The sequence below is a fragment of the Neltuma alba genome, unplaced genomic scaffold, assembly GCF_004799145.2.
Source record: "Neltuma alba isolate B1F8T4 unplaced genomic scaffold, ASM479914v2 tig00004099_pilon, whole genome shotgun sequence".
NCBI lineage: Eukaryota > Viridiplantae > Streptophyta > Magnoliopsida > Fabales > Fabaceae > Neltuma > Neltuma alba.
In genome coordinates, this window is record NW_021633566.1 from 60,948 (window position 1) to 85,512 (window position 24,565).

At 35.0% G+C, this 24,565-nt stretch overlaps 4 protein-coding genes and 1 long non-coding RNA gene across 5 annotated transcripts; 2 read left to right on the forward strand and 3 right to left on the reverse strand.

Annotated features, from left to right (window-relative positions):
• Positions 1-1,564: 1,564 nt before the first annotated feature.
• LOC114743707 (uncharacterized) lies at positions 1,565-3,190 on the reverse strand. The gene is made up of 4 exons (XR_003740021.1): positions 3,137-3,190; positions 2,743-2,989; positions 2,561-2,648; positions 1,565-1,801 (listed from the first exon to the last, which is right to left on the reverse strand). It is a non-coding gene; the product is annotated as an uncharacterized LOC114743707 (long non-coding RNA).
• A 212-nt stretch (positions 3,191-3,402) lies between these two features.
• On the reverse strand, positions 3,403-4,348 carry LOC114743706 (uncharacterized). Its single transcript, XM_028931928.1, has 5 exons — positions 4,089-4,348; positions 3,911-3,990; positions 3,748-3,825; positions 3,590-3,674; positions 3,403-3,507 (listed from the first exon to the last, which is right to left on the reverse strand). Exons 1-4 carry the CDS (start codon positions 4,234-4,236, stop codon positions 3,654-3,656), a joined length of 327 nt encoding a protein of 108 aa, XP_028787761.1. The 5' UTR covers positions 4,237-4,348; the 3' UTR covers positions 3,403-3,507; positions 3,590-3,653.
• Positions 4,349-4,830: 482 nt separating this feature from the next.
• On the forward strand, positions 4,831-10,620 carry LOC114743708 (3-methyl-2-oxobutanoate hydroxymethyltransferase 2, mitochondrial-like). Its single transcript, XM_028931929.1, has 7 exons — positions 4,831-4,841; positions 4,955-5,084; positions 6,024-6,222; positions 6,300-6,448; positions 7,320-7,398; positions 7,600-7,814; positions 10,462-10,620. Exons 1-7 carry the CDS (start codon positions 4,831-4,833, stop codon positions 10,618-10,620), a joined length of 942 nt encoding a protein of 313 aa, XP_028787762.1.
• Positions 10,621-13,624: 3,004 nt separating this feature from the next.
• LOC114743709 (protein RBL) lies at positions 13,625-18,349 on the forward strand. Its single transcript, XM_028931930.1, has 5 exons — positions 13,625-14,170; positions 14,310-14,408; positions 16,175-17,262; positions 17,348-17,600; positions 17,867-18,349. The coding sequence occupies exons 1-5, from the start codon at positions 14,152-14,154 to the stop codon at positions 18,046-18,048; spliced, it is 1,641 nt and encodes a 546-aa protein (XP_028787763.1). The 5' UTR covers positions 13,625-14,151; the 3' UTR covers positions 18,049-18,349.
• A 131-nt stretch (positions 18,350-18,480) lies between these two features.
• Positions 18,481-20,717, reverse strand: LOC114743710 (inactive protein RESTRICTED TEV MOVEMENT 2-like). Its single transcript, XM_028931931.1, has 2 exons — positions 20,595-20,717; positions 18,481-19,679 (listed from the first exon to the last, which is right to left on the reverse strand). Exons 1-2 carry the CDS (start codon positions 20,683-20,685, stop codon positions 18,685-18,687), a joined length of 1,086 nt encoding a protein of 361 aa, XP_028787764.1. The 5' UTR covers positions 20,686-20,717; the 3' UTR covers positions 18,481-18,684.
• Positions 20,718-24,565: the final 3,848 nt, after the last annotated feature.

Consider the following 24,565-nt stretch of genomic DNA (forward strand, 5'->3'; position numbering starts at 1 on the left):
ATTCTCAATTCATTATGTTATAATGTAATTTAGATATATTTAATATACTTTGAATTAAGAATTTTAATATTAAAAAAATAAAATCTCAACAAAATTCTTCAAAAATCAATAAAATAAATCACACTATTTTAACAATAACAATGTAAAAATGGTTTTAATTAAAAAAAATTAATGTAAATTAGTTTTCTCAAAATCACTGGTTAAATAATAACTAAGCAGAAAGGGCTTCAGCTCAAAAATATAACATTTGTAGTGATAGGTTAAAAAGAAGTATCCTTTTACTATGAGATTGACAGCAACATAATAAGCACATGAAAACTTCCTTTTCGTTGGTCGAAATGTAAAAAGTAATTGTTACCCCATCAGTGATGTACTCCATTCCTTCGATTTAGAGATAAGAAGAAACACAAAAGGCTCCAACATAACCTTACAGAACTGATTTCACATCATATTACAAACAATTTTGAATATTTTTTTTTTCATTCTTTTCAATTTAGAAATAAAAATAAGAAACACAAAAAGCTGCAACAGAAACTTACAGATTTTCACCACACATACAAGTTGTCAGCTTTTGAAAAGGTATGTACAATGAGTTTCCAAACCCATGAAAGCAGTAGGGGAACCCTTTTCTGCACTTGATGAGCTTATATTAATTGAGCACAAAACACAGGAAACTTGCTTTATTCCATGGCTATCCATAATCGCTGGTAGCATGTTTTGTGCAGGTCATTAATCCACACACTTTGACTCTACAATTTCCAAACCCATGAAAAAAAGCAAACATTTAATGAGACATTTGTCCCCGTGACCGTTCCCTACCACTTCTTGATTATATGAAAATTTTATTTTAAACTCTGCAAGTTAGGCTTGCGTCATCTCCAGGACGATTTAGCAAGCATCTTAGCTTTTGTTTAGCCGTAGACTTGCTTATCTTCTTCAAGACTAATGTCTTGTATACTTAAGAAAAAAGCATTTCAAATTAGAGACCATAAGGTTTTGAAAAAAAATTAGCTTTTCATATAATCAAGAAATGGCAGACACGATCACACGATTTCATTTTAGCATTTTCACAAACATTTCAGGCATGTATGTTTTGTTCCATGAGTTTTTTCGGGTACAACTGCAATTAATTTTGAAAAAAACACCCTAGATTTCAATCGTTAAGGAACGCAATCATGGGGTCGACCCTAATGGCCACAACTGCGATCCTTCTCTGCTCAGGCCTGGCAGCAGCTATAAGCAGCGCTTACAGCATCAAGCAAGTTTATACATTTACAGCAGTCACTGAATATTACAAATGGACTTAAAACTCATTGCTTAGAGTGAGGGAGCTATAACAACAATCTTATTAATGGGTATATGAATAAAAGACTAGAATCATGTGAAAAAAGAATAAGACCAAAATCATTCACCTTCAACCCAGATGAATGATACAGTTGAAGAAGAAAAATGGAAAATTCGAATCAGAGACAAAAATGAGGAACATTAATTTTCCCACTTGCCCTTCTCCCTTCTTTCCTCACCGGATATCACTTAGAAATATATGAGAATGATCACATTCGCAAACGGTAAACGGAGAACAGAAATGCCAGATCAATCAATTCCCAGAAAAGTAAACCAGCTATGTTAGAAATGAATTCGTCTCTGCCTACCCACCGTTATGTCGCATCCTTGTCTGCGCCTACCATCGTCATTGCTATCTTGAGTGTTTTTTGTTGCATCTCCGCAGCTATAGTGATCGCCGGATGTCCCCATCATCCATCCGCTTCCGATGAAGAACATAAAGCAATGAAGAAAGAGACTGGAAAGAAGAAAGTCAAAAACCCATGAAGAAGATCTGAGAGAGAGATAAAGCGGGCGATGAAGAAAATCTGAGAGAGAGGGGACATGTCATGGGAGGAGTGAAAAGTGAGCCTACGAGAAGGAGGGGGTGAGATGGGAAAAATAGGAAGGATGAGATAATGTTTACAGGCGAAAAATGACTCTTTTTTAAGATAATTGGAGGGAGGTTTTGAAATTTAAATTTAAAAAGTATTTTTGAAAAATGCCTTAACTTAACTGGCACGAAGCCCTATGTTTCATTAATGTGTAATGTGGCTTGAATAAAGCCTAAGGAATTTTTTTTGGTTTGGTCATTAAGTCAAATTTTGCTTATAAACAGCAACTCGAGTGGAAGAGATTTATAAGTCATATTGATGATGATATTGATGATTACATTGCGAATTTTATTCTCTTGTTACGTGACACAAGGGCAGAGCCCTTAAAGGGTACATTGATTAATGAAATGAGTCTTTTTGACAAAAAAGATACTACCTCCAGTCCTAATTATAAGAGCTAGTTGACTAATTTGAGAAAATTAAGTAAGTAAGTTAAGTTAGTTATTTGTAATAAATATGTGTTATCTTTATTAAAATATCCTTACTAATCAAGGGTATTGGTTAGAACTATCATTATTAGAAGGATTACTTTGAAAAAAATATATGAATATTAGATACAAAGTGGATTGGGATCTTATATTTAGGACTAAAATAAAAATCAAACAAGATCTTATATTAAGGACAGGAGATAGTATTATCCAATGCTGCTAACGGGATGGCGGGAGGACAGGTATTACACTGAATCTCATCAAACATCCACGGGAAAATCATCTGTAAATGAAAATAAGCATGGTCAGCACGTGATTCTTGTGAAAAGAAATTAAATAAATAAACATATAAGCATTTGATTCAAGTATTTTAATACCTTCACCTCTGAAAACGAAAAGTATTCTTTCGATAGGGAAAACAAATGCCATCCATTACCGCTCATGTTCAACCTATTCATGCCCATTGAATCAAAAGCACTCTTAGATAACAAATCATGAAGCTCATGAATTATTTATATCGAAGCTCAATGAAATTACGGTAGTCCAAGTGTGGGAACAGGCCTGAAGCTATAACTCTGTCTCTGTGTGATCTTATGATTAGAGTCAAACCCAATCTTGAACTCCCTTCGATTAAGGTAAAGTTAAAAAATCACATTTTAGAAATCCAAGTTCGCAAAGAAACATATTCTGAATAGCACTGAATTAAACATGATGCATGCATTAAAGATGCGTTCATATGGCAAAGAAAACGACTTTTATTTTACGTCTTACCTCTGCTGTGAAAACTGCAGGGTGGCCTTCTCTTGCGGCTTTAATACTACTTCCGGTTCTCAATATAAGATCTTATTTAATTTTTATTTTGATTCTAAATATAAGATCCCAATCCACTTTGTCTCCTATATTTATGTTTTTTTTTTCAAAGTAGTCCTTTTAATAATGATAGTTATAACTAATACACTTGATTAGCAAAGATATTTTGGGAAAGACAATACATATTTATTACAAATAACTAACTTAATTTATTTCCTTAATCTCTTCAAATTAGTTAACTAGTTCTTATAATTAGGACTGGAGGTAGTAGCATGGAACTTGCTTTTGTATTCTGCCCTTGTTCTGTTAGCAGACCACCTACTAGGAGCACCCTCCAGAGAGATAAAGATTGAGAATCAGAGATCAGAGAAAACCATAGATTATGAGTAAACAAAAAAAGATTATGGTATCCGCCTGACAGTAGATGGGTTCGTGCAGGACGGCATGGAGGGGATGTGTATCAAAACTCAACCACTTCTCAAAGTGCATAGATGAAAAACTGCATGGTGATCTTCAAAGTGAAACTTGAAATCTAGGATTCAAAATTTTATATCTGGAGGTTAATTACTCACAGAACTTAAGAAGTTGTAGCTGATTCTCTTGGGTGCTTCTGGAACCAAAATGGGATCCCACACTTTACACAGGTTAGCCTGTAACATAATGGAGAGATTAATTTGGTAGTTCAGGATGATTAAAAAGGTACCATTTTCATGCAAGTAATGCATGCGCTCAAACCCAGCTCCATATCCCCAGCCAGAAAGACCCAGAGTCTGGAGTTCTCTGGGCGTTAATATGCCCCCAGATGGAAGCGTCACCTACAGCAAGAAAGAAGCAATACGCAACTGAGACAACTTTGCATGTATTTTCCACATTAACAACAATAAGAAAATCCAATATGGCAGGTACTTAGTACCTAACCCTCCCTTTTCAGCTAAATAAGTAACCGGCTCTTGAACAATTTTGATGTCCTCAGGATATCTTTTGTAGTACTTGTCAATTCGGCACATAACTTGCTCATAGCACGCCCTGTATACAGAATCTGCAGTACAAGCATCTCCCATTGGAGGAATTCCCCCTGTTAGAAGGACTTGTTTCAGTCCCTGCGGTGCAACACTCAAATATGTGACCCCACAAAAGCCTCCCAAGCTCTGCAACAGTTGCCAGAACACAGAAGGAAGAAAGAGTAAGAAATTATTGAATACCCAGGTTTAGTTTCAATATTCTAAAAGCAAATAAAACTAAATGACCATAAAACAACTATCTAAAATATGAAACTTACAGTAGGATCAATTTAGGAGAAAGATTATAAAAGAAGCAACATTCCAAGGAACACTAGCTAGGCCTCATCACTCATTCACATAAAAACCAATAGGAAACAGCCTTAAAAATGTCCAAGGCCCTGCACCTGGAACAAGGCGCAGTCGAGCAAACTCTGCATCATCTACAACATTATCAGGTCGGAAATGTTTCGAGTAATCAGCTCATGCATCCGCAGACTTGAATTGTGACATTGATGATACTGGCAGGGGAGGAGGTAAGCCTGTTCCTCGCTGCAAAAACATGCATAGGCAATTGAATAAGTGATGAACCAAAACTTCATAGGACGAAGCAGAGGGTGATGCAAAGGTCTAACTAATCATGCCTGATCCATTAAGATGACACGAAGGTCTCCACAAGCTTTGTGAATCCATCCACTGGATTCGGTTGGTCGCAGACACTGAAACCCCGGTCCACCTTGCAAATATAGTAGGTATGGCAATGTTTGCTCTTCTTTGCCAGCTGTGACACCACTCTGCCGATCACTCTCGACGAAATGCTCGTTCATTGTCGTGCCGTTGCTCGTAGCGCTAAACGGCCACTTCTGGTAGGGGACTTGCCGTTTGGGACCTATGAATCAAGCACCGGTCCGGTGCGTTTACTTTGGTTAATTGGTTTGGTTTAGCAAAAAGTATGGTGTTTGTCCAATAAGTTTGAAATCCCACTTGTTTTGTTGACGAGGAAGCTTTGCTTCCTCTTCCGGATGCAATTGTGCTTTCATAGCCTTTTTGGTCGTGACAAAACAATGCAATGAGTTTTAATAAAACAATTGTTAATAATATTAAATTTGTTAAGTACTACCTCCGGTCCTAATTATAAGACCCAGTTGACTAATTTGAAGATATCAAAGAACTTAGTTAAGTTAGTTATTTGTAATGAATAGGTGTTATTTTTCCTAAAATATCCTTACTAATCAAGTTTGTTATCTAGAACTATCATTCTTAAAAAATATCTTGGAAAAAAAAGGGATAAATATGAGAGACAAAGTGGATTTGGGTCTTATATTTAGGATCAAAATAAAAGTCAAACGGAGTCTTCTATTAAGGACCGGAGGTAGTATATTATTGGACTTAAAAAAATGCTCAAAAAAATAGTTGTTAGTTGCTCGATCTCAATCGGCCTGGCTGAGAGTACCGGTGATTGGCGGGTGAGAGTGTTTGATATTTTTTAAAAATAAAAATAAAAAACAATATGTTTACTACTTAAATTTTTCTTATTGAGGATTTAATTATGATTTTTTTTGTCTTTTTCCCCATGCTTTTTATAGCGGCTGTAAGAAGATTTTGTTTTATTTCTTGTGTAATTACAAATCAGACCAATATAGATACCTTTTGTTGGTGGTAAGGAACATAGAAGTAAGGAATAAAGGATAGGGAGCAAGACATCTAACAATCGAACAACCATCAAAATATGGAAATCCCAAAATGTCCTTCAAAATGGATTCACTCTTACGAAGTCTTTGGGGACTATATTGGAATTAAGTTTTTTTTGTTTTTTCATGTTTGTTACTGCTCATTTTGATTACAAACAGGCAGTCGACACAGCTGTTCGTCTGCAAGGGGGAATGGATGCAATAAAATTGGAAGGAGGGGCACCTTCAAGAATTGCAGCAGCAAAAGCTATTGTTGAAGCTGGAATTGCTGTCATAGGACATGGGGGACTAACTCCACAGGCCATTAGTGTTTTGGGGCGTTTTAAGCCTCAGGGAAAGAATGTGTCTAGTGCTGTCAAGTTCGATCTCTCTCACATCAATCTATTTGAGACTTGAACAATATTTCTCTTAAGGTCCTGAAAGAAACTTCTGTGTAGGTTGTAGAGGCTGCTCTGGCTTTCCAGGAAGCTGGATGTTTCTCTATTGTTCTAGAGTGTGTGCCGCCACCTGTGGCTGCACCAGCAACGGCAGCCCTTCAAATACCCACAATTGGAGTAGGGGCTGGTCCATTTTGCAGTGGACAGGTTAGCTGGCTTAATGGTCTTCGTACCTGATATTCTATGATTGAGGTTTACTTTTCCTAAGAGTTGAATGGCCTGGATTCGTACTACTTTTTCTCTGCAGTTGAAAGTCGCTTGACCATTACTTGATTTTAAGGTGCTTATTCTTCATCAGGGGGCTTTTCCCTGTTACAATGACTTGATGCTCTCACATAAAGTGGTCACCTTTTCTTTTGTCTTGCTTTTTTTTTTTTTTGGTAAAATAAAATGTTCACTTCTGATTTGGATATATTCAGTTAACATTGGCTTTAATAGTTTCTAGTACCTATTATTAAATCGCTAATTATGCCATCAATCAATGTGAGAGTGAGATGATGAAGCAAATTAGCCACTAAAATTACCTTCTGTATGCAATTTGGCCACTAGTACTTTCTTCTGTTCAATCCTTTGCACCTTGTGATTTCTACGGTATTTGTACCCACGTGGGAGAGTGATCTAGCCATTCCTTTCTCATGTTATACCTAGTTGATATTCTTTACATGTTTTCAATTTCTGAATGATAAACCTAGAAATTTTGAAGGGCCAATTTCAATGACATAGGTGCGGTCTGAATTCTTTTACTTCTTACTGAACTATGCCTTGGCTCTTTATCATGATTTTCCTCTTTTCTAGAAGACAACTTCTTTGGTAGAACGGCGTTCAAAAGAATAGTAAACCAAACCAAACATGCACATGTACTTTTTGCATGTTGGGCACACTTTTATTGAGACTGGCTTCTACATGCTTGCTTGGCTTAACTGTTTCCATTGGACCAGAATTATCTAAGAATCTCTGTTTGCAGAACTTGATTATTTAGCTGCACAAACTTTCTAATTTCATTTCCATGTTCATGCAGGTGTTAGTTTATCATGATTTGCTTGGTATGCTGCAACATCCCCATCATGCAAAGGTATTTCTGGCAACTTTTAGCCCAAGTCATCTTCTTTACTCTATTACATGACTAGATGGAGATTCGTCTATGCACGACTATTGTTTTCTTCAGGAAAATCTACATTCAAATTCAATCTCTTTAAGCAAACAGCATTAAACCCAATTGTAGATCCGACCAGTGTTTAAACACAATGAATAGAATTGTAGAAAACAAATTATGAACTCCGTGGATCTGCTACTGCAAGTCACTCCAAAATTCTGCAAGCAGTATGCTCATGTTGGAGAGGTCATCAATAAAGCCCTAGTGGAGTACAAGGAAGAAGTGACAAATGGCTCATTTCCAGATCTTGCCCACAGCCCATACAAGATCAATGAAACTGATGTTAATGATTTTCGACATGAATTGCAAAGATTAGGTTTGGATAAGGCAGCATCGGCAGCATGTGAAGCAGCTCAGAAGGTACAAGAATCATCCATATCAATGGAAGAAAATCCCTCAAAGTGAATGGTTTGGAAAGAAGTTTAAAAGGCCATTCTTCCTTTTCCTTCTAATCTCTCCTTTACAACACTACAGTTAATAACATAGAACCAGGAAAGGCAAAGATAGTCGCTACCATGTCAAGGCAGGTGGAATATATTGTTTGGAAGATTACAAAGAATTGCAGAACCTCACACATTTTGTTCCTTTTCTGCAGTTTTTCTTTTCAGAAAAAAAAAATCCTTTAGGGCATCCTCGCCATTCATTTTCAGCTAAATAATCAACGAATTCTTGAACCAGCAAGTCCTTGTGGTGCTGAACTCAGATATGTGACTGTACAAATGGCAACATAGCTCCAACAATAAGAACAAAGAAAGAAGGGAGGGTAAATGGGTAATGGATTATTGAATTTCAAGATGGCACCGGCTTCAATATTGCAAGACAGAGTTAATGTTGGAATATCCAATTGCTTATTAGTATTAGTTAATTATTTGAACTGGTTGACCAGTTATGTCCCATAATATCATATGAAAAATTCCGTACTATGCATTGACTGAATTTTAGAGTTCGAGAATCGACAGTTATGGGGAGTTCATACATAAATAAAGTCATTGATCATTCCCAAGTCTGTTTTCCATCAGCACATTCATCAATCCAATTTTAAAATGGCCAGTAATTTGCAATAAAATAATTTAAAATGGGGACCATTTGAACTAATTGGTATGAAGCGCTCCCTTAAATTTTTAGAGCATGGCGTTGCCTATTCAATCCTTTACAAATATGATAAATATGCAAATTTCGAGTAAATGATAGGGAAAAAAAATATTTGTCTAAACAAAGAACTGTTTGACTCAAACAAACTAGATGGATCATGAAGGGAGACGTGCCTACATTTAGTATCTAGAAGTATCTTCAATAGGATTATCTTTAATAGAAAGATAATTACGCATAAGGGGGAAAAAAACAATAAGAAAAATATCAAAAAAATTCGTGCCAAAAATGTATAAATCCCAAGTGTTGATTGAGGTTTCTTGTTTTCCCTTTTCTGTTACTATAAATTCCTCCCTCGAGTGAAGGACTATTGTAGAAAATAAGCCATATGTTCATTGAATAGAGGGGGGAACCCACAAATTCTATCAGGGGGAAAATGGAATATGGTTTGCTGATTATTGATTTCTCGCGAGTAGGGAAGGCAAAAAAACAAAATGTTTAGATGAAAAGCAAGCTATAATTTTAAAGGTAATTATATGGGATACGAAATAAATAGGGAAAATTGCAAATAAAGACCGTGGAATATATAAAATCGCAATTTGGGTCCTTGAATTTGTATAATTGCTGTCAGAGACCCGGTCCCAAATAAGAATTATGAAATGTTGATTAAAAGTCAAAAACGCCATTCTGCTTCTCCTTGTCTTTTTTTCATCTTATCCTCTCCTTCTCTTTCCTTTTCTTCCCCTCTATCCTTCTCTCCATGCTTCTTTTTCCTCCTCCTCATCTCATTCCCCTTCCTTCTCCTTCTTCTCCAGTCCCACTTCCTTGTCCTTAACCCCATCTCCCCCAACTTCTCTTATTCTCTCTTTTCCCTCTGTCATCTTCTTTGTTCCTTCTCCCAAAGCAAGTGAATAATAGGACTTAGAAGAAGGATGCCAAGGGAAACAATAATTAAGCTCAACAAGACTCTCGCTGGATATTGTTGAAGCCTAGCTTCGACAGGGAATTGGGTTCCAGTTTGTCACCGAGTTCTGTGTTGAAGTCAAAGATGGTTGCAGTGACGACGGCAAGTGTGCGATGATTGCTTGGTGCTCAGACAACGCCCAACAAATCTGGATTTTTATTCTTCATTTCTATTTTAATTTTCAGTTTCTGTTCATAATTGAAAATAACAAGTTTGATAAGTTGTTAAAAATAACAAGTTGACAAGTTCTGATACCCAATTCACGACAAGTTCAGTAATACGAATAACAAGTTTAGGAAGGAAAATAACAACTTCTGATAAGCAATTCATAGAAATTCGAGTTTCTGTGTTAAAATGACAGCATTTTCAGATTTCTTTAGCAGATGACAAGTTCTGATACACAATTCATGACAAGTTCAGTAAGGTGAATGACAAGTTTAGTAAGGTGAATGACAACTTCTGATAAGCAATTCATAGAAAATTGAATTTCTCTGTTAAAATGACAGGTTCCCATTAGGTTTTCATACTTTTTCTGTTAAAATGACTGAATTTCCACATTGATTTATGAAAATGACAAGTTCATAATAGAAAATGACAAGTTTCTACAAGATTTTCATACTTTTTTTTCCTAGAAATATAGTTTGTACATTTCTGACAGCAACCACTTCTGATAAATACGAAATGACAAGTTCACAATGAAAAATGACAAGTTAAGTATGACAAATGACAAGTTCCCATAACGTTTTCATACATTTTCATACTTTTTCTGCTGGAATTACAATTTGCACATTTCTGACAGCACCAACTTCTGATAATTGCAAAAAAGCTCTAAATTGTGGAAATCAAGTATGATGATTGTATTTCGGTGGATAAATCGATCAAGGTGTGGGATGTGAGAAACAAACGAACCTTAAATACAGTGCTAAATGAATAAAGTTCTCACCTTATATGTAGAATTTGATGGTTTCTTGTTCATATGATATGACAATTTACATTTGGGATTTCATGGTTGATGATGCACTTGTGAGTGGATATGATCATCATAGTGCATTTGCCGCTGGTGTTGATATGAGCATGCTTCTTGAGGGGCTTATGAGAGTTCTGGTGCTATAATTTTATACATTAGGAGGAAATGAGAGGTGAAATTGATGATAAAAGATGTTAATCAGAAGTGGTTACTGTCAGAAATCTACACATTGTTATTTCAGCAAAAAAATTTATAATTGTATGAAAACGTGATGGGAACTTGTCATTTTACATACTTAACTTATCATTCGCTATTATGGGCTTGTAATTTACTGTTTATCAGAAGTGTTTGTTGTCAGAAATCTGCACATTGTTATTTTAACAGAAAAATTTACAATTGTATGGAAACGTTATGGGAATTTGTCATTTTACATACTTAACTTGTCATTCGCTATTGTAGACTTGTCATTTACTGTTTATCAAAAGTGGTTGCTATCAGCAATGTGCAAATTGTGATCATAGCAGAAAAAGTATGAAAACATTATGAAAACTTGTCATTTGCCATACTTAACTTGTCATTTTCCATTATGAACTTGTTATTTCGTGTTTATCAAAAGTAGGTGCTGTTAGAAATGTGCAAATTATAATTCCAACAGAAAAAGTATGAAAATGTATGAAAACATTATGGGAACTTGTCATTTGCCATACTTAACTTGTCATTTTTCATTATAAACTTGTCATTTCATATTTATCAGAAGTTGTTGCTGTCAAAAATATGCAAATTGCAATTCTAGCCAAAAACAGTATGAAAATGTATGAAAATCTTATGGAAACTTGTCATTTTCTATTGTGAATCTGTCATTTGATAAATCAATGTGAAAATCCAATCATTTTAACAGAAAAAGTATGAAAACCTAATGAGAACCTGTCATTTTAACACAGAAACTCAAATTTCTATGAATTGCTTATCAGAAGTTGTCATTCGCCTTACTAAACTTGTCATTCGCCTTACTGAACTTGTCATGAATTGTGTATCAGAACTTGTCATCTGCTAAAGAAATCTGAAAATGCTGTCATCTTAACACAGTAACTCGAATTTCTATAAATTGCTTATCAGAAGTTGTTATTTGCCTTCCTAAACTTGTTATTCGCATTACTGAACTTGTCGTGAAGTGGGTATCAGAACTTGTCAATTTGTTCTTTTCAACAACTTATCAAACTTGGTTCAGACATCACCATATTACTGTCAAAACAAACAAGAAATTGCATTGACTTTTTATAAGATTCAAAGTCTAAAATGCTTTCTAAGAATTCTAGCATAGCATCTATCAACGTAAAACAATAAAGAAGCACCTCAAAGAGAGTCTTTAGCTCAGAATCTTCAACATTGCTGTTAATGTTTCTAACAAAAATTGTTCTAGAAGAATGTTCAACAAAAGAAAGTTTCCGTTTAAAACGTCGAAGCAACTAGGATCTTTATCTGGACCATTGGCCCCTTTTCCTATAGTTAGATGTTCATCGCCTTCCAGCTCCATACCTCCACTACTGCCAAACAGATCAAAATCTTCCAGGTTATCACCAGTTTTGGTAAATTATTGAAACTCGAGTCATCAAAAACACCAGAAGATGGACCATCTTCATCAAGAAGGAGATTTCTAATGGTGTTAGCCTCAATTTCTTCAAGAGATTTGTATGGTTCATCATCAAGAAGAGGGAGACAAGTCGGAGAATGAAGAAAGAGGGAGACGACTTGGAAAGTGAAGAAAGATAAAGTTAGGGCATGTAGACAAGGGACTGCAAAAAAGCAGAAGGGCGTTTTTGACTTTTAATCAACATTTCATAATTCTTATTTGGGACCGGGTCTCTGACAGCAATTATACAAATTCAAGGACCCAAATTGCGATTTTATATATTCCACGGTCTTTATTTGTAATTTTCCCAAATAAATATATATGTGAAGCAATTCACTTCAATTCATTAAAAAGTGTTTTTTATTTTATGTTCCAAACAGCCATGGTAAGGTTTAGGTTGAAACTTTAGGAGGTGTTAGTAATCTCTAGAAGTATTTTTTAAAAATATTTTCACATAAATTAAGATAATTTTTTTTTCATATGCTTAATTCATATAACAAAAAAATACTTTTAAAATTATTATTTGGTTTTTACCTGAACGAGACAAGATGGAGAAAGCTTTTCAAAGAGAAAGGTTTTGCTTTCTGTTTCCAAAAAAATTGGCGCTAATTGACGGGTGTCTGGGGCTATTAACATAATGGTGAGATTGCTCAATTTTTAAAACATTAAAAGTGAAATTACATCACAAATTACTTTAAAATGCTAGATGCATCTTAATCCTATATTATAAGCAGAAGGGTAAAGGTTAACATTTTGCTACCAGCAATTAATTTTAACTGCTACTCCCTCTGTCCAGTTATATAACTAATTTTGGATTTCATCATGCAGATAAAAAAAATTAGTTAAAAAAGTAAATAGATAAAATTAAAAGTACTTTCTTCAAAATACTTTTATTTATGAAAGAGAGAGAATATGGATAGAGATAGATGATAGTTTGAAAAATAAGATGATAAATATTTGCTCCGACTCTATATATAAGCCTCATTTTTTGAAGAGGGATTTAGCCTACAAGATAGGCTTTTTTGTTTTAATAGTTTGTCTAAACATTTATTATATTTTCTCTATTTTGTTCTTAGTTTATTATATTTAGTACTCCCTCCCTCTCATTAATATTACCCTTACATATTCTCTTTCATCGTCTTTTCATTTATTGCTTATCTCATTTATTTTTTCAATAAAAGCAAATTTTTTTTAAAAAATATATTTCTAACCTATTTATTATTTTTAACTACTTTTAATTTGATAGTTTATTAAATGTGATTCAGTTATTTGAAATTTATATATAAGACCGGAAAGAGTATATTGAATATTAAAATAAGTAATTAATGAAAGCAAACCAGAAAATTTGCTAAAAAATTTAAGATAACATGTAAATGTTGTTTATATTTAAAAATAAGAAGGGATGACAGATGTTGCATATATTTTGTGTGTGTATATAATATATATATATATAGAGAGAGAGAGAGAGAGAGAGGAACAAATCATGCTTATTCATGGTCCTGACTTCTGATTGTGGGGATCATAAAATAAAAACGAAATTTTGTTTTCGTTATCCGTTAGTTCTCTCCGGTTACTCAAATCCTCTGTTAGGTCTGGACTTCGAATCTTCCTTTTGCCTTGCCCTGAACAGCGTCAATTTGAAATCTCTAAACCCCAGACTCAAGCTTCACTCTTCGTCCGAGCGGCAATCGAACCCGATCCCTCTTGCGCGCGCTCATGCCCCTCTACCTTTGTCCTGCAATTTGAACACGATCCCTAACTCAGCAATTGAACTCATTCGTGAGCTTCAAACTCGCGCTTCATTCTTCTTCCAAGCTTCAATCTGTATATGGGCTTGTTCTAGTGTGTCGGAAAGAACAAAAAAGTGAAATTAGTGTTCTTTCTTCTCCTCCCTCCCCCCCTCCCTCACTTATCCTCTTACTCGAAAGCGGGGTTGGGCCATGTCAGTTCGAACTTGAAAGATTCGTTGAAAGATTCAGTTGGTTTCTCTCCGTGCAATATTCTTGCCTCTCTTGTTGAGTCTCGCGCATTTTGAGCTTTTGCAGTCATGGACGCCCCCATTATCGGTTAGCTTTCTTCTGCTTTTTCTGGCTCTCTTACGTAGCTCAAAAGAGCTCTATTTATAACTTAATCTTCCCCCGAACTTATTATAGTTTTGAAACTGATTTTTCCTGGCTGTTCAACGAATTCTGTTGCATTTTGAAGACCCACTGCAGGGAGATTTCCCAGAAGTGATCGAGGAATATCTGGAGCATGGGTGTATGAAATGTATTGCGTTCAATCGTCGTGGTACCCTTCTTGCTGGTAATTTTCACTATCATTGTTCGCTTACTAAATTTATAGGTGTTTTCCTCGCTTTTTCTGGGTTTCTAATTTTGTTGCCTCTCCCGGCATTCCCCTGCAAAGCTTTGTCCTTGTGGACCATTCATAGTGTGCTCTTGCGGGGATTCGTTGGCAGTAGCTTTCATGTATTCATTGCGGGGGATTGTAGGGTAGTAAGAATCCTTGTTAACCCAAAAGAAAATAGAACGGGAGTCAATTTTCTTGAAAGATAAATTACTATACAGAGGTCGTCATTATTTCATGTTTCGTTCATGTTTGACTTAAGGACTTCAATTAAAGTATAAATCATGGATGAATTAAACTGGTCTTTTTGGGCCCGGATAGCAAGAGAGCCATCTATTTCGGCTTATGGCTTATGTCTTATGTGGATGGACATTTTAATATTTTTCATATTTACAGTTTAAATTTACAGTGGTTGTAAATTTGTGCATGTAACTAACACTGTGATACCTGCCTACCTGGTGTGGTGAAATGACAAAATGGGTATGGATTACATAGTAAGGTGTTTGTTTCCTTGATTAGAGCATACTGGACCTTGTTGATCTAGGATTCGCCAATTACTGGTCCTATAAAGTTTTCTTCGTTTTCTTTTCTTTAAGAAATTTAAAATTTAAAATGGTGTATTGAGATTGGTGCTTGCAAGGATACGTTTTGCGGAAGGGAACAATATTTTACATGCTTGACCTAAGTTGTACTCTCAATGTTATGCAAATGGTTTCCCTGGTTGTGAACTTGAGAATGTGGATAACGAATGCAAATTCTTTAGTGCAAGTTGGTCTCCTGAAAATAAGGTGGAGAGATGGGTGTTACTGTTGATATGTTTGGCTGTGGGATGATTATATTGGGAAATAGGGCTTTGGACATACTAGTCAATAGAGAATTTTTGTACATGGGGAGAAAGAATCTGTTTGGACAGATTTTTGGGTATATGTTGCTTATGAGTGGGCATTAAAGTTAACAACAAAGGCACTGGAAAATCCCTGGGGTCAATAAGATGAAGGAGCATACTGGACTGAAAATAGGAGTTCTTGATTCTATCTTTTTTTAATCAAACTTTTGTTTGGACTGTTGCTTAATTGATGTGTAAGATATTGTCAATCATGATGATTTGTATTTAAGGTGAACTCCAACTCCTAGATTTCTTAAGGTGGTTACAATGTCAAGCTGTTTAGGGAAATGGAGCAAGGGATTGCATGATCAAATCTCATCGTCACCTTTACATGACAGTCACCTTTCTTACCTTATAATGAGTGTAGACTGCATAGTTTACAATCATGTGATGGCTCTAAACTTGTAATGTTTTTATTAAAAAGAATAAATTGGGCTATGCTTTTTCTTTTGTCATTGCCATTTAATCTATGCAACTGTGTGATTTTTCTACGTCCATATGTGCTGCAGATGTTCAGTTTGGAAAACCAAGTTCTATCAAGTTGAAATGAAGTATTGCTTTAGAAAACATTTTGACCAGATTATATTCACAACCTTTTGTTTTCCTATATTTTAATTGGGTTGGATAATTTATGGAATCCTGTCAATTAGTAATTTCTTATTGATTTGCATGGTTAATTTCTGTAGCTCCAACTTAACGCATGCTCTGTAGTTTTCTTTTTGGGTCCGAAAATGTTTGTGTGGGACTTGATAAATATTATGGGAAATTTTGAAATGTTGTGAATTTATATTGCACCGTTGATTCTAACTCTGATTCTTGATTTATTCTTCTGAATCAGCTGGGTGCAATGATGGAAGTTGCATTATTTGGGATTTTGAAACCAGGGGCATTGCTAAGGAGCTTCGGGATTTTGATTGTTCTTCTCCCATCACTAGTATATGTTGGTCCAAGTATGGCCATCGAATTCTTGTATCTGCTGCTGATAAGTCATTAACGTTGTGGGATGTTAAGAGTGGTGAGAAGATTAAGCGAATAGTTTTACAACAAACCCCTCTACAAGCCCGACTTCATCCTGGTTCCTCTACTCCATCTCTTTGCTTAGCATGTCCTGTCTCGTGTGCTCCCATGATTGTTGATTTGGATACAGGAAACACTACTTTGCTTAAAGTTTCTGTCCCAGACATAGGTAATGGATCAACTGCCCCATCACGCAATAAGAGCTCTGATGGGTCTACCCCCTACAGCCCAACTGCTGCATGTTTCAATAAGTATGGGAGTTTGGTTTATGTGGGGAACTCAAAGGGGGAGATTCTTATAATTGACTATAAAGGCAATGAAGTACGTGCCATGGTTCCAATCTCTGGTGGTTCAGTGGTCAAGAGCATAGTATTCAGCAGAAGTGGGCAGTATCTGCTCACGAATTCAAATGATAGAATAATCAGGGTCTATGAGAACCTTCTTCCACTGAAAGAAGAAATTAGGGCCCTTGATGACCTAAATGAGAACCTCAATGATCTTAGTGATGTTGAAAAGTTGAAGGCTGTTGGATCTAAATGTTTAAATTTATTTTGTGAGTTTCAAGATTCCATCACAAAGGTGCACTGGAAAGCACCCTGCTTTAGTGGTGATGGTGAATGGGTTGTCGGTGGTTCTGCTAGCAAAGGAGAGCACAAGATTTACATATGGGATAGAGCTGGGCATCTTGTGAAAATTCTTGAAGGACCTAAAGAAGCCCTTATTGATTTAGCTTGGCATCCTGTTCGTCCTATTATTGTATCTGTTTCTCTGGCTGGCTTAGTTTACATCTGGGCCAAAGATTATACTGAGAACTGGAGTGCGTTTGCTCCTGATTTCAAAGAGCTTGAGGAAAATGAGGAGTATGTAGAACGAGAAGATGAGTTTGATTTGATTCCTGAGACTGAGAAGGTATGAACGGATTTGCATCATGCAGGTCATCTTTTGCGTACCCTACTCTGGTGTTTTTTAATTCCGACACATATTACTCTTGCAGGTGAAAACATCTGACGTTAATGAAGATGAAGAAGTTGACATTGTTACAGTGGAAAAAGATGAAGCTTTCAGTGATTCTGATATGTCTCAGGAAGAGCTCTGCTTCTTGCCAGCAACTCCTAGTCGTGATGAGCAGCAGGACAAGTGCATTGAAAGTTTTTCAAAGCTGGTGGACAGTAATAATTCTGGATCCCCTCTTTCAGAAGAGCCTGGACCAAATGGACACATGAACCATGCATCGAGTCCACTTGAAGGTAACATCATGCGTTGCAGCATGAGTTTGGCTTATTTGGGTTCAAAAGAACACCAAATTCCAAATAAATCAATAACCCACATATTAAATTTTGTTTGGTTGTGCGGGGTTATTTTAGCATTTTGGTTCCTTATCCTTGGCTTAGTCTTTAGCATAACTTCAGTTCATTAGCAGTTAGTACCCTTTAGGTTGAAATGAAAAACGTTTGTTTGCATTTTTCTTGTGAATCTATGACTCTTATGTAGCCTTACATTTTTTCTTCTGCAGATGATGCAGGAGGAACACATATGAAAAGAAAGCGGAAACCATCAGAGAAGGGGCTGGAATTGCAGGCAGAAAAAGTCAAGAAACCCTCGAAATCCAGTAAATCTTCAAAATCCAGAAGTAGATCTTTTGTTGATCAGGATAATGGTGACAGTTTATATGGTGATGAACTTTCTGATGAATGACGGCATATTTCTTTTTTGTAATATCAGAAGATGGTTCATGATAATTTCTTTTTATTAACTTCATTTATCCACTTGTAATATTTCTATCATATAGGTTTCTTTGCTTGTCTATCCCCTCCCTACTGTTCCCCTTAGTTCAGGCTGGCCTAGTAATAGCTGGTGTGCCCATTCCTTTATACGGTTGCTGTCTATGGGAGGGAATTATCACCAGATAGGTTTGAGCCCATCAAATTACAAGTTGGACTCATGAAGTAGTAGATATGCAATTTCTGTCACTTCAGTTGACTGAATTATGGCCTAATTGATTTGCGAAGCAGTGAAAACATTCGAGAATAATGTAGGACGGATGTGACCCATATAAATCTTCGAAAAGGTTGAAACTCGGCTAATTTTATGGACGGAAACGGTGCTATAGCTGTTTCTTGCACAGCATTTTTTTTTGGGGACTTCCACATGATCCATTTTTTAAATAATGTTTACATCAATCCATACCATGTACTAGGCTAGAAGGACGTGCAGGTCAACGTGAGTTTGAAGTAACTAGAAGTTGTCCTGCTTATTTACAGTATGTTAAGATGTAATTATTGGTGAAACTCTTGTACAGAATCATGTCGAAGGAAGTAGATATTCGTTTGTCTATTGTCTTGCTTGGGAACGAAGCTTGAAGGATGCATAAATGCCTACTGCCACCATCAGGATTGCTGCACCTGCGTATAACAGCTTCTGTTTATCTTCTTCCCTGAACTTGTCTGCGAGTCTTGTTGCGGCCTGCGAAGCAGAGTTAGCTATATCCCTGACGCCTTTTCCTATAAAGGATTCATTTTCCTTCGTTCCGTGATTCCTTTGATTGACTTTACCAGTTTTAGCATCCGTTTCTTTCTGCGTTTTCTCAGGGGCTTTCAAGCTAGAACTCCCCTTTTCCTTTCTTGCTTCTCCAGCTAAAGTCTGAACCTTCTGAGGTGCTTTTCCTGCCTCTGAAGTCTTGCTGTTATCTTCTTGAATCCTTTCCTTCTCAGCGCTCTTGTTTTTCTCATGCTTCTCCTCGTCTAATTTACCTTTTTGAGGAGTTCCCTCTTGATCCTTTTGAGCCGTTCTAGATTCTCCTTTTGGTTTTCTTGGGGTGGAAGCATCTTTAGTCTCCATCTCATCTCTATGCTTTTCTTCCTCTTTGATACCTTTCTGGGGAAGTTGTTCTTTATCCTTTTGAGGCATTTGAGATTCTCTAGTTTTTTCTGGTGGGGTTGGTGTTTTATCTTTTTTCTTATCAGATTCTCTCTGACTCTTGATGTCAGATTTGGGTTGTTCTTGAGAGACACCTTTCTCACCCTCTTTAGTGGATCCTTCTGATTCAACAGCAGAAGCAGCTGTTGGAGGAGTGACCTGTTTAGTTGCTTCTTGGGCTGGTTTTGGTTCTTCGAGAGTAACACTTGAAATTGGCTTCTTTGGGATGGTAATGGTGACAATTGTTCCATCAAACTTTCCCTTGAGCTTATCAAAATCACATGTCTTTGGAATTACACGCTCTTCTGTGAATCGTTTCCGCTTATTATCGGGAAGTGGTTTTTCACCGAAAACCCTAATTTTCCTCGTGTCTGGCTCAAAGCTTGCACCAATTTGTTCTTTAGTAAAACCTGGAGAAAAACTCATTTATCACTTTTTTGATGGTTCCATGAATCTGTTCTTTTTTTAAAAAAAATAAAACAAAATAATGATAACATCAACAACAAAAAGCTGAGTTATATTGAAGTATTGGAATCCAAAAGTTCTCCTTTTGTATTGATTTGTACATAAATGTTCTACCATAAAACCTGGGTTAAGTGGTAATATTAAATGCTTAAACAAAATCTTGAATTTATGAAAAAATATATATTAAAAAAAAAAAGCGTGTTGATCATGGATATGGTTTATCCGAAAGGAAGAAAAGATATGATTACACAAATTGAAACGACTATTCATTAAGAAAAACTTCCACAGAAGTTGGTTGAGAGACTAATTTTGATCTTATGAATTTATAATTTTTCCTATGTCATTTTTAATTGGTTGCTCATTAAATATGGCTTTCATCAATAATGGTTTATTAAAAAAAAAAAAACAGTGAGGATAGGATATTTAGAACAATTAACATATATATTTTTTACATATAATTAACGTCACTAATTTCTTTAATCTTTATCAATTAATTATCTAGTTTTTAAGAAAATTAAATCATTTTTCTGAAAGAGTTTTTTTTTATAAAAAATTAATGTTCAAATAACAGTAAAAATTAATGGGCTTTACCAAAGTGATTGATCATTAAAAATTGTACATGTATATTGAAAATGCAATGATTATAATGTCTGTGTGAGAGAAACCCAACAGAGACTGGGTCTGAAGAGATTAGTTTTTCACAATATAGTGAATTAGTGTTTGAATTCTTGATAAGAAGTGTCTAACAGTTTCTCAAACAAGTTTTTCATGAAAGATTACTTGTGTATAATAGAGAGAGAGAGAGCTACACACACAAATATGAAAATATAGGCTTTAATTAGGTAAAGATGCATACAGACCAGGAATATGAACAAGAAGAAGAAGAGCATCTGGACTGTCCTTCTCTTCCACAAGCGGCTTGAAATCTTCATATGTTTGCGTTGAAGCCATATCGGGTAGCTTGTCTGCTATCAGAAAATTATGGCAATTTTTCTGAATTGCATGCAAAGGCTTCAACTTCCAATATTTATAGAGGGGATGGTGCCTTGCCTTCCTCGGCTTCTGGGTTTGATTTCCTATCAATTAAACTATTCCTTTTCCGGTTGCTTCAGGAATAATGTAACGTGATTATTGAAGTTTATGAAGGAGTTTGTTTTCCTAGGCGATATGTGAGGCATAACTTGTTCCAGAAATAAGGTAATATATTAAGTAAAAGTCATTCCACAAAATCTAATCTATTTTTTTTATTTACTATTCATTATTATTTCAAACTTGACAAATCAAATTTGCCTTAATTTTTTAGTTTGAATTATTTTCAAATTCTTTACAAATAATCCGATTCTAATTAATTAATTATACTAGTTGATAATTAATATTCATTATCTCACTATTCTTTGTTCATTTTATAGTTCAGTTTTTTCTAGTTAAAGTTTCATTATCTCCTTATGGATTTGCCAACCGTCCATGGTTTGTGAGCAATGAAAGGGAAGGAGGAGGGTTGATATTTTATTGAGTTAAAAAAAAAAAGAATAAACTGGGTGGAAAGTTTTCGATTAATTTTTGGTTAAAACAATATGGTTAGTCTCTAAAATTTGCATTGTTTGGAATCCTTCATTTTGATTCTTTAATTTTATTCCATTTAAAAGGTTTGGCCTGTAGGAAAGCTACCCTGTGTTCGGGGCTATAATTGGTTTGCAACCCCGAATTAAAAAAAAAGAAGTATAATGTACAATCACATAAATGTTAATCATTAGAATTTCATGTCATTTTATCAATTTTTCTTGTGTTTTTATACACTCTTATATATATTTTTTCATCTTTTAACTTTTATCCTTGTTATTTTGAGTTTATAAATTTGTTACTTTTGCAAGGTATATTTTGACATTGAGAGTAATTATATCAAGCCACTTGGAAAACTTTTGGAAGCATTTGAGAATCAAGATTGCTTTAGAATCACATTATGGTGATCAAAGAAGAATAAATAGACTCCAAATTATGGGTGAAACTCCGTATTTGAGCTAAAAGAATAGAATTTTCAGACGCAAAATGAGTTGTGGCGCACTCTGTGTCTTGGCTCTGGCCAAACTCAAATAGAGGCAGACTTGGCCACGGCGTAAACTTTTTGGGCTGCAATGTATTGTTGACAGCAAAAGGAACAGCAACATCAGGTCAAAAAATTCCAAGTTTTAAGGCCCAAACCCGACCTTAGCCGTCATTCTTCAGTTTTGGGTGGTTCCTGGAGTATTGTGCTGTGTTAGGGCTTGCTTCTTGGAGAGATTGAGTTAGAAGTTAGAGTTTTGAAGAGATTTGGGCTTCTTTTCTTGGTTTTTCCTCTCCATTTTGCTTTTTCTACTCTTGTTCCATTTGTGGCTGATGTGTATTATATTCTCATGGATTTTTCTTAGTTGTGTGGTTAAATTCGTTGATTCTAGGATTATTTTAAACTCTTGTATAGATTAAGTACTCATTTCCTCTATATATTTGTGATTAATGATATGATTGTGTTGATTTTACTCTATGTTTAATGCTTCTTGTTGATTATTGCCACTAATGAGATTGTTGGGTTCACTTGATTGATGCTTGAAATGGTTAGATTGAGCGTAGAACTTGAATTTAATCGTGTGAGAACTTAAAATCTGGAGTTGGCTAGATGGTTTTCTTAGTGAGATAGAAATATACTCATTAACCTCACATAGTCACAGAAGGTTTGCAATTAAAGTAGGCTTAATTAATTAATTAAGAGATTAAGGAATTAATTGAGCTAAACACCTTTTAGAGACATGAGAGAGCATTTATAGGTAATTTAGTATCCTTGGCTAGCATAATCTATAATTAAGAAGCAAATACAATGGGGATTTAATTGAGTACTTTTGAAATAAAGGGTATAAGTAATCCTAAGTTCCCTTGAATCATTCGAATTGAAGAATCACTTTTCTTTTATTAATTTTTATATTTTATAAATAGTTGCTTTCGCTCTTGATATTTTTATTACTCAAATTAAGTGAAAATATGATAATCAATACTTAACCACGTTTTGAAATCAAATTCTCGTGAAAATGATACTTTACTCATTACTTTTTATTTTGTCCTAATCCATGCACTTTAGTGCAAACAATAACAATCTCATTAAATATTGCCGCACATTGAAAGTAAGTTGATTCTATTAAGATGTTGCATAACAATGAGATTTATGGAAGTTGTGACATAGCAGTTTCAAGAGAATTCCAAGTTTGATAAAAATATTACTTTTTAGCAATTATATATTTGCGATATTTTAATTAGAAAATAAAAAATGATCATATAATGAATTCAACACGTTTGTAAATTTTAGAAATACGTACAATTTATTAATTATCATGGAAAGATTTTTTGTGGTAACGATTTCCAAACGGTTCTCTTAATAATCAAAAGTGACAACACTGAATAGATAAAGAATCATGTATCCAAATCTAAGCCGTTGTGTATTTTATTGAATCGATGAAGGATTTTTTTGACGTTGTAATCTTGCCTTAAATATATGATACTCAATTGGAGTTTTGCAGGGATCCTTCAACTCAATTTTTTCAAATTGTAAGTACTTTTTGGTTTCATACTTTGCTTGTACATGTACTTTAATTTGAAGAAATAAAATTGGGGCAGCAATTTTTTGAGGCAGAAAATAGCAAAGTGGGAAGGAAAATATTAAACTTTAAATCATATATTTGAGATTTTTTTTATTTAATGAATGATTAACACACATGTTAAGGAGTACAGGCTGGTACATTCCCAAAGACTTGGGACTTGATGTTTTTACAAGTAGCTATTGTAGGAGTCCCATTGAATTTGAGATCAATATTTGTGAGTTTTACCTTCTCACATGGTACACTACTACTACAAATTAGAATTATTCCTTCCTTTGTTGTTGATGTGCCTCTAATGTTTTTGAAGGAAACTCTACTTATCTGTACTTTCGATGGAGTCTGTCGTTGCAGCTCAATGCAAGAAAGAAAAAGAAAATACAAAAAAAAGTAGTTAGAAATATGTAGGGAAACTCAACAAAAAATGATACACCAAAAAGTAGAAAATACATAAATTAGATAATATGCCCATGTTATTCCAACATTTGCATCACATATTTTTCCCTTTTGATAAAATTTTTTTTGAATGTGCTTTTGGTAAATTTCAAATGCTTTGAAATGCACTCATGCATTTTCAATTGTTTGTTTAATATTTTTAATTTTATTCATATTGTTTACTATTTTATACATGTATAAAAATCAATGCATTTTGGGAGAGAGAGAACTAAATACCTGTTTTGAGCATTGGTTCCATGGACATATTCTTGGTCTATGATTATAGGATTGGTGACATTAATCATGACGAGATTCTCAAAACGCAATTGAGAGACTGAAATTTTTATTGAAGTACCAGGCCAGTCTTGACTCTCACACCATTGTCAGTATTTTTAAAGTGCAATTCTTTACTACTAGACCTTCCACAGGTTCTCATTTTCATATTTTCCAAGGCTTCCAACACTAATGCCATGGCCAGGTCCACAGTGTCACGTCTCAACACTCACTTGTTTACTTCCATCACCTAATGAGATGCAGTCATCTCCTGTTCTAATGTTTGAGTCAAGTATTTCACCAATGTTGATCTTCCAATGTGAATTCCATCTGTATTCGGACTTTCTGCTGGGGCCTCAATGGAGATTTGCTAAATGTAATATTTCGGCACCCTAGAACATTCACATGAAAGTGTTTGCTATCTTGATGTTGTGTCTCGAATGATCGAATTGTTCATGAAGCTAAAAACCAAAATTCTGGAAGAGTTTTCAAAGAAAGTTAGATTG

Excerpts from the sequence above, each read along its gene's own strand:
- LOC114743706 (XM_028931928.1), bottom strand. The coding sequence starts at position 4,236 with ATGGGAGATGCTTGTACTGCAGATTCTGTATACAGGGCGTGCTATGAG. Across the intron at positions 3,991-4,088 it reads AGCTGAAAAGGGAGGGTTAG|GTGACGCTTCCATCTGGGGG; the intron begins GTACTAAGTACC and ends TTCTTGCTGTAG. Across the intron at positions 3,675-3,747 it reads GCTACAACTTCTTAAGTTCT|TTTTTCATCTATGCACTTTG; the intron begins GTGAGTAATTAA and ends ATCACCATGCAG.
- LOC114743708 (XM_028931929.1), top strand. Across the intron at positions 6,449-7,319 it reads GTCCATTTTGCAGTGGACAG|GTGTTAGTTTATCATGATTT; the intron begins GTTAGCTGGCTT and ends ATGTTCATGCAG. Across the intron at positions 7,815-10,461 it reads CATGTGAAGCAGCTCAGAAG|AATTTGATGGTTTCTTGTTC; the intron begins GTACAAGAATCA and ends CCTTATATGTAG.
- LOC114743709 (XM_028931930.1), top strand. Across the intron at positions 14,409-16,174 it reads TCGTGGTACCCTTCTTGCTG|CTGGGTGCAATGATGGAAGT; the intron begins GTAATTTTCACT and ends CTTCTGAATCAG. Across the intron at positions 17,263-17,347 it reads TGATTCCTGAGACTGAGAAG|GTGAAAACATCTGACGTTAA; the intron begins GTATGAACGGAT and ends TTACTCTTGCAG.
- LOC114743710 (XM_028931931.1), bottom strand. The coding sequence starts at position 20,685 with ATGGCTTCAACGCAAACATATGAAGATTTCAAGCCGCTTGTGGAAGAG. Across the intron at positions 19,680-20,594 it reads TCTTCTTGTTCATATTCCTG|GTTTTACTAAAGAACAAATT; the intron begins GTCTGTATGCAT and ends GTTTTTCTCCAG.